The sequence below is a fragment of the Lactuca serriola genome, chromosome 4, assembly GCF_051521515.1.
Source record: "Lactuca serriola cultivar US96UC23 chromosome 4, Lser_US96UC23_V15, whole genome shotgun sequence".
Classification (NCBI taxonomy): Eukaryota; Viridiplantae; Streptophyta; class Magnoliopsida; order Asterales; family Asteraceae; genus Lactuca; species Lactuca serriola.
The window spans coordinates 199,823,106-199,832,214 of record NC_136411.1 but is presented as its reverse complement, the minus strand read 5'-3'; the positions used below and the strand labels follow the sequence as shown (position 1 = coordinate 199,832,214).

Sequence of the window (9,109 nt, the reverse complement as noted above, 5' to 3'; positions counted from 1 at the left end):
AAAAAGAAATTGAGTTAAAAGTAGTTGAGAGTTTGTTTATCAAATATAATAAACTTATACTTATTTTAAATATATAGGGGATATTGGTTCTTGTTTCTTTTTATCATTTTCTTGTCTCTTTTTGTAATGGATTGTGGGCATGGGCGGATGCCCCCAACGCTTTCAAATTTTTTATATCTAATCATTGAATAAAGTTGGATCAGTTTTCTTTTTAAAGAGGTAGGCCTCAACCTTTTTGTGTTGGTGTGTGAGGTGCACTTACCGAAAAACGAAATAAAACAATCAACAATTATAGCCAATTAATTCATTTATTGCCTCCATTTGGTTCTCAACATGCAAGTCAGCAAAATTCGTAGAAAGAAATAAATCAGTATTCCTCATCCTTCTCCTTGAAGGCTTGAACGCATTGCAAAAGCAGAGCAAAGAACCATTAAAACAAACATCGTTTTTTGTTTTCATTCTATCCCACATCATGTGGTTTTTTTGAATATAAAAAGGTTTCGTTATCCGGTGACATAATAGCAAATAATGTGATGATTAAAAAAAAGGCAAGGGAATAAACGTGGGAGAATTGTTTACAAAGCAGCGTCCCCTTCGCGACCTTCTTCTCCTCTCATATCCAACATCAGCCTCTCTCTCTTTCTTTCACGCACGACTGTTACAGTGTTACTTCTTGTCTATAGATCTCTTGCAAAGATTAAAACTTCCATTTTCTTTGATAATTCTTTTTAAGGTTAAACTCAAACCATCGGAACTAAATGGAAGGTGTGAGTGGAGACATTAGGCTTCATAATTTCATCCCCAGATCGATCTCTGGTGCTCTATCCGGTGCCCTTACCGGTATCTTGACCTTCTGTAAGTTATTAGTTCATTATGGTAAATGATATCTTTGTCCTATACTTGGATTGTTTGACTGTTTGTAATAAAGTTGGTTAACTCTTGATTTTAAGTACCAGTTTTTTTCTTTTCTTTTTATCGACTTTTACAAACTTAAGAACTTAATTGAGTTTAAGATTTGCTAATCATTTTCGGTATGGAATTATGATGAGCTTGATGCTGAATCGATAATCCTTTGTTAGCTTTAATCTTGGAATTTGAGCTCATGGCCGTTTCAGTTTGCAGCATTTTCTATGTAATAGACTAAATGCAATATTTCATAAAACTTAAGAACTCGCACGTTGATTTTTCTTTTTTCTTTTAAAAAACACCACTGTGACTGGATATAAGTGGTTTCAACTTTCAAGTAAACCATAAAACTTTAAATTCTATAAAAGCCACTTTATTTTGCAGTAGGGACTTTGGTGGGTGCCATCACTGGTGCTGTGGCGGGTAGAGCTTCTGAATGTGGGGCCCTCCGTGGAGCTGGACTCGGTGCTCTTGCTGGGGCTGTTCTTTCTATCGAGATTTTGGAGGCTTTAGGTGCTTATTCGCGTCAAGGACTTGCTGGCATACCGAACTCCTCAACGGTTGGTTCACATCTAAATAATTCACACAAGATGTATAAAATTCATGATAACACTGAATTGCAAAATCAGTAACACAAAACATACACACACAAACACACAGTTATAGACATGAAAGATAAAGGTTTTTTAATCTAGGTAGATACTACTAATACAAAAAAGACTATGGGTACTCTATGTTCTAAAATTACAATAAAAAAAATACTAGATGGTCTAACTTACTACAATGTAATGCAAACTTTTTGAGTTATGCATCCGCCCTTGCCTACACGGTAGAAGCTACACCATGTTGGAATCACAGGCCCTCAACTCCCTCTCAAACAATGCACAATGTATTGTTTAATTACGTATGAAAATAAGATGAAGAGAAAAAGTAGTTGTAACTCATACGGCTGCGACTTTATTTAGAAAATAGATGGCTTTTATAGCCTACAAAAACCTAACGACTCCAAACAAAAACAATCTCACGTTTACTATTTTCTAGCACCTTAACTACAGATCTAAAAGACCCAAAAGACTTGGTCCATATGACTCATTCAACCCATGACCTACTACGTTTTATGCAATTACTAAATTAAATACTAAACTAAAATAACATGTCAAGATTAAACCCAACATTCACCCCCTTAATCTTGACGATTTTGATCTTACTTCTCTTGCTATTTGAATCATTGTGACTCAATGTTGCTACTTGCTTAAGAACACGCAGTTCTTCTTTCTTGCTCAGACTTCTTGATGTCTCATGCATTTTGTTTCTCGTTTGCCACTTGCTACGTACAAACCTGAAACTCTCTTCTTGCTATGATTGTCTTGCCTGCTACTTACTACAGACTATGCGACAACCCTTCTTGCTTGTGTCTTGCTTCTTTTCTTTCTTCCTTGATCAAAAGTGACTGCTCTTGCTTCTTTCTTCTTCTTTCTTGCCTTCAAACATATGACAAGTTTATGCTAAACATGATCAGGCTTGCTCCTTTCATTCTTTCTTTGATCCTCAAAGATGATCACACTTGTTGCTTCGACCTACTTGCTTGTTTTCTTCATCAACAGTCGTTTTCTGCTATCTCCGGATTGAACAATCACAACCGAACTTTCATCTGTCAACACCATTGTGAGCCATCAACACCACAACAGAAACCGGAACACACCACAGCTGAGAACCACCCTCGTTTGATCCTCCTTTCTGTGGTTCTTTCTTTCTGCAGAAAGCAACAACCAACAAGTTGCATGTCACAATCTTCTTTCTTTCTTCTTTCTTTCTTTCTTTCTTTCTTTCCTTCTTTCTTCTTTCTTTCTTTCTTTCTTTCTTTCTTTCTTTCTTTCTTTCTTGCCTGGCGGTCTTGACTGTAGCAACAATATATTGGTTCATCCCCTGCAACCATCGTCTTCTTTCATTCTCAGCCCTGCAGCCAAGGGTTGCTCCTACTCTCTCGACACCGACTCTCAAACCTGATTCTTCTAAACGACCCCTAAGCTCTGATACCAATTGTTGGAATCACAAGCCCTCAACTCCCTCTCAAACAATGCACAATGTATTGTTTAATTACGTATGAAAATAAGATGAAGAGAAAGAGTAGTTGTAACTCATACGACTGCAACTTTATTTAGAAAATAGATGGCTTTTATAGCCTACAAAAACCTAACGACTCCAAACAAAAACAATCCCACGTTTACTATTTTCTAGCACCTTAACTACGGATCTAAAAGACCCAAAAGACTTGGTCCATATGACTCATTCAACCCATGACCTACTACGTTTTATGCAATTACTAAATTAAATACTAAACTAAAATAACCTATTGTCACACCCCAAAACCATGAACGGCAGAAACGTTCTGGGGCGGAGGACGTCATGTACAGTATCACAACAATGAATAGTAGTAAACAAGCAACAACATCATCCATTGTATTAATAATATAATTTCATACAAGTGTGTTCTGTCAAGTTATATAGACACCAAAAATACATATCAAAATAAAAAATGAGTCTTGAACGAACTCCATCTTCTCAAAACCTGGCACATGTACATGTCTACTGGTGACCTGAGAATACAAGTTATTTTGAAAGCGAGTATCAACTTTAAAGCAAGCGAGATCATAAGTATATTAGTGTCTGAATTTGTATGAAAGTATTTGTAAGATGTTTTTTACCCTCCTAGAAAACCCTATGTTTCCTACTAAAAGTATCCTTCTACCAAGGTATCTAGTATTTGTGTGTGTCTCTTGTAAGAGTGTGTATTTTCCTAAGTCAGACTATCATTAACCAAAAATATAGTTTTTACATTACCGTGCATCGTGTGAATGTTCACGAAGTGAATGTAATGGGGAAATAATATAGTACTGTAGTATTGTAATAAGTAACTATTGTTGTACTAACTACCTTAAACCAATTGTAATTTAAAGTAACATGTGATCGGCCTGTATCCTGCTACCGACTCTAGTAAAACGTCGATGTAAGACGCCGTAAGAAATGACATTTGGCACCCGTAGACTTGCAAGTCCCACTGTAGCGAGCAACAAGGTGTAGGATAGTCAATCCAGTATAGATCTATAAGCAAACTCATACGCTCCCCAATTAAGGAGATTCTGGATACAAAAATGGTCATGGAAGGTAGTGTCATGCCCCGTTTAATGGCTCACATAACTGCATGAATGTATATGTAATGTATGTGCTAGCTGTATTGTGTGTTCTTTCTCTGTCTAGCCTGTATGTACTGTAATGTTCTACGTGTACTAGCTGTAATGTGTGTTCTCTCTCTATCTAGCAAGTATTGAAATGTACTGTGTGTACTAGTTGTAATGTGTGTTCTCTCTCTATCTAGAAAGTATTGACTCATGAATGAACTGACTCTTTGTATGATTCATTGTTCTAGTAATAGTATTTGTAACTTCCTAAACTACGCCTATCGTAGTTTCCTAGTAATTTGACTTGTACGTATAATCATGAATGTATGCCCTTGCTACCCAAGGGTATTGAATTGGCTGATAGAACTTTTATGTTTATATATGTATACATAATATATAACTAATATTTAGACGACCTTCGGACGGATACCCGATGCCCTAAAGCCACATCCAAACAAGGAAAAGGAGATAAAGCGAGCTAGCCTTCCTAAGTCCTTTATACATTACTTATATAACTATACATCCTTAGGCATGCATTTGAAAATATAAAAGTATAAAAATAGTTTAAGTAAAAGTATTTGACAACAGAAGAGTTTGTAAAATAGTTTGAAGCAAAATAGTTTGAAAAGTAAGAAAACCACTTGTTTGGTAGTTATTAATCACATGTGATTGATATAATAACTATAATTGTTCAACTTGTATTCCCCCCCCCCCCCATAAAAGCATTTAAAAACATTTAAAAGGTCAATTTAAGGGGTATGAACTCACCTGTAGTGAGTGGTATGGATGAACTGGTGAAACAGGATTGCTAGGGGTCAAGTGAAGACTTGAGCACACACAAGGATCCTAGTTAACATATAATGACACATATATGTATCCAATTAGTCTTTAAACAACTAATCAAAAAAGTTAAGACATCCTAGGACATGCTAAACACCTTATATAAGTGTTATAAGTCCCAAAGATTGCATCTAAGTGTTGTAGGACATTGCTATTGAGTTTAGGCTTCAAGGAAACCCCCTTAAATGAGTTTACGATTTTGTGACCATCACTCATTGAGTTTATGGTCGTAAACTCATGAGTTTACGGTCGTAAACTCATGCTCCTTTGACCATATTTTGTTTTGAAGCCCTACAAGTCCTTTAGAAGCATTTCTACTTGATGGTTAAGCCTTTGGAAGTGATTAGGGAACCATTTCCCTCCTTTGAGGAGTTTACGGCCCTAAGACCATTTCCTTTTGGTTTTACTACTGTAAACCCTTATGTAATATGGTATTTTGATGTTTTCAAGTCCTAAACATATAAAGAAATGAGTCTAGACTAGTTTCCAAAGCTTGTGAAGGGACTAGGGTCACTTTGGCCCCTAAATTAGGGTTTACGGTCCAAGGTGTTCTTGGACCGTAAACACCTTTGATATTGGGTTTCAATGGTGTTTTCTTTATGTAAAGAAGTGTAGCAAGCCTTAACATACTCTAGGATAGAAGTACTTACAATCTAGAAGCTTGAAAAGGTCCAAAAGTCCAAGAACACTAATGTGTGTTCTTGGTGTTCTTGGTGAAACTTGAAGAATCAACCTTTTAGAAAGATTTCATGGATAGAAGTGTGTTAAATCACTAGATTAAGTGATATACTAACTTAAAAGGGCTAGAAACACTTACTAGATGAAGATCTTGAAGAATCCTTTGGATGATACTTGAGAGAGTTTGAGATTTGGATCTTGATTTTTGGAAAAATGATAAAAATAACTAAGTGTCACCTTTATACCACTTTCCTTTAGGGTTTACGGTCGTAAACTCCTTGTTTAGGCCGTAAACTCTAAACTTTTGATGTATCGGGACTTTATTGTTGCACAATAAACCCTAGGGCATCCTCTCTCCTGATATCTCCAAAGTTGTTAATCCTAAAATACTCAAACTTATTCCAAAAAGCTTGAAAGTTTCCAGAAACTGTTATGACTTCTATTGAATGGAAATGTTGTGCATAATAAAAATTTCGGGTTGTCACACCTGTCAAGATTAAACCCAACACACCATACGTACTATTGCTTTCATTTGTCTTGCTTCTGTTTTGATAATTGCAAAAATGATCTCTGTGGTTTTTTTTTTTTTTGAAGTTCAGTCTAAACCTTGATTTTTTGGCTTTATAGTCCTTTTGAGCTAGTCTCATTGCGTATTTGGTCACTCGGTAAATTGAAATAACTTTAATGCCATTGGGTATTTATTTTCTATTTTTAATTTTTTTAAAATTTTAATAATTATTTATTCGTTTTAATAATTAAAAAATAAGAGGCACTCTCTCTCTCTCTCAATCTATCTCTCTCAAAATTTAATCATCATATTCTATCTTCATCATCAAATTCTTCCTACTTATGAGCACCTACACATGTTTAAATAATCAAAACACACACATACTCATCAAGGTCCGAAGGTTTGATTTTAGAGAAAGAAGACATTACTTGATGGTGAATGTTTATGTCAATGTGTGTGAATGTTTATGTCAATGTGTTCTTGGGTGGATATGAAGTGTGTATGTTCATCAGTTTTGGATTTCTTTCTTTCTCTCAAGAACACCTTTTAATTTCATAAATGATACATTGGTTTCGTGTTTGTGTATGTGTTCTTGGTGTTTGTATGTGTAAGACAGATGTGTTTTACTAGACATAAAATTCATGTGGTAAAAAATCTACATAAACAGATTATGATGGTGGATACGATTTTCGGTGAAAGGGGGAAGAAGATGAAGAACACAAACTGATGATGGTTTTTGGAGAGAGAGAGAGAGAGAGAGAGAGAGAGAGAAATGGATCCTTTCATATTTTTTTTAATTATTAAAATAGATAAATAAGTATTAAATTAAGAAAAATGAAAAATAAATACACCAAGGGTATTACAATCATTTTAGTTGATCGAGGGACTAAAACCAAAACGAAACTAGCTCAAAATGACCACAAAGCCAAAAAATTTGAGGTTTGGACTAAACCTCAGAAAAAATGCATACCATAGGGACCATTTTGCAATTTTTTCTACAATATAATCTATATGGGATTATTGGATAAGATGCGTACGCTTTTAGTTGATGAAAAATAGAACTTTTGCTTCTCATATTTGTTCACCTGCAAGATTAATATGGGATTATTTTTTATGTACTTCTTATAGTTAAATTTCATGGAGGAGCTTCTTCGTGGAAGGTTGTCAGAGCTACATTTTCTACCTGAAGTTTTAACAGCAAATCATTTGCAGGTAAATAATTAGAAGAAAAAGCTAACAAATTATGTAATTTACAATCATATATTCCAGACATTATCAAACTTTTCTAGCAGGTAAGTGTGCGTCTTGTTGAAGTAACTTACAAAGGGTTGTCAGAGGATTCATTGAGATGCTTGCCATGGCACCGGATGTCAGATGAAATTAAACCGATTCAAGCTATATGTTGCCCAATATGTTTGGAGGTTATGTTTCTCCTTAAATTTGTACATCACGAATTCATAGGTTTATTCGATATATACCACAAAGCTTAAAGTTTTATTAAGTATACATCACAAAGTTCAAAACTTTATTTCATGTACATCGCAAACTAGTACATGAACTAACATCAAATTTTTAACAATACACCAACAGAAAGTATGTGAATGACTATGGCAGGATATCAAAGTAGGTGAAATTGCTAGGAGTTTGCCTCACTGTCAACACATATTTCACCTGACTTGTGTAGATAAGTGGTTCACTCGACATTGCTCATGCCCCATCTGTCGACAACATATATGAGATTTTGTTCAAGGTGACAACATTATTGAAAGTTATATATTTATTGCAAGAGTATCATAAATGGACTTGTTTTGGTTATATTTTGTGTCATGTAGTATTTTGTGCAGATTGTAATAATAAAGGGGTCAAGTTAAAGTTTTACTAAAGTATAGGGACTGCGGTTTGTTTCTTACAAAGTAAATCAAACATGTGGACCTTATGTGGGTTGGAAAATTAGGTTTTGTATGGGTTTTACCCATGTTTGAACTGATACTTTACCTGGTGTACGTAGTATTTGCCCAATGTATTTAATGTGTCATTGTGTTCATTTTGGGTTATATTCACTGATACAAGTTGTAGCTCTCATTCCTTTCTTTCTCATTGTTCTTAGAGATTAGGGTTTCAATCTTTGTCATATTTGTGTCTGATAGAATATGTAATCTTTTCTAATTTTGTTCTAAGCCTTTCTATTAAATATTTGAGTGTAGAGTGTGATTGTAGTGAGGTTTTATTTGTAAGTCTCTTGAAAACCAACTAGTTCTTAATAAATAGGTAATTCTTAATGTTATATTTCGTTAACTTTCTTAACATGGTATCAGAGCTAGGATTAGTTATGTCTTACATGTTTTACATATAGATTGTGATGTGCATTTGATCTAACTAGATCGAGTTAGTATTTGGACTAGGGTTTATGTTTAGATCTTGTTGATTTACATCGATCTGTGTAGATCTGTTTAAATCGGTGTTGGCTAGTTTTTTGGTCTCTTGTGTTTGACCTCGGTTGTTTGTTGTAGATTTTTGTAGATCGGTGTGGTTTTTTGGTCATTGGTTCTTATTCTAAGGATTTTCCTCAGTTCCTGGTTTCTCATCGATCCTCTTAATCGATCCATGGGAGTTGTATGTCATACACCATCATACTCTTAAGAGTAAACGTTAAGGTTAACTATTATGTTATTTGTAACGGTCAACATTAAGCTCACGTTCAACCTCAAGAGTGTGCAAACGATGCAATCTAAATTTTTGTGGTGGTTCTAGCATTTGGATACCATTATTGTCCCCACTGTTAATAATAGTCTTGGTTGCTAGTTTTAACGATAAATTACATTGTTGTTTGTTGTTTTTGTTCCTTTAAAACCCATTGTAAGTCTTCTCTCTTCTTCTTTACCTATTTATTCAAGTTTCTTGGGTTATATTTGTGTTCTAATGTCTAGGTTGGTTTCACCTGGTTTTGAACAATAATTGATTCATGCTTAACTCGATATTTGTGTTTATATGTGCATAT

General features: G+C 34.7%; 1 protein-coding gene across 5 annotated transcripts; it reads left to right on the top strand.

The window, feature by feature from the left end:
* Positions 1-349: 349 nt before the first annotated feature.
* On the top strand, positions 350-8,201 carry LOC145103140 (NEP1-interacting protein-like 2). 5 transcript variants are annotated; one of them, XM_079040682.1, is made up of 6 exons: positions 355-855; positions 1,291-1,466; positions 7,240-7,323; positions 7,401-7,532; positions 7,726-7,861; positions 7,944-8,201. In XM_079040682.1, exons 1-5 carry the CDS (start codon positions 759-761, stop codon positions 7,846-7,848), a joined length of 612 nt encoding a protein of 203 aa, XP_078896808.1. In that variant the 5' UTR covers positions 355-758; the 3' UTR covers positions 7,849-7,861; positions 7,944-8,201. The 5 variants fall into 5 exon arrangements, with proteins under 5 accessions (XP_078896812.1, XP_078896811.1, XP_078896808.1 ...); XM_079040683.1 differs by having other exon boundaries at positions 356-855; positions 7,956-8,201; XM_079040686.1 differs by having other exon boundaries at positions 350-855; positions 7,702-8,201.
* Positions 8,202-9,109: the final 908 nt, after the last annotated feature.

What these genes read in the sequence shown, in the direction of transcription:
- LOC145103140 (XM_079040682.1), top strand. Translation starts at nt 759, where the DNA reads ATGGAAGGTGTGAGTGGAGACATTAGGCTTCATAATTTCATCCCCAGA. An exon ending in GCATACCGAACTCCTCAACG is followed by an intron (nt 1,467 to 7,239) that starts GTTGGTTCACAT and finishes TACTTCTTATAG; the next exon opens with TTAAATTTCATGGAGGAGCT. An exon ending in TAACAGCAAATCATTTGCAG is followed by an intron (nt 7,324 to 7,400) that starts GTAAATAATTAG and finishes AAACTTTTCTAG; the next exon opens with CAGGTAAGTGTGCGTCTTGT.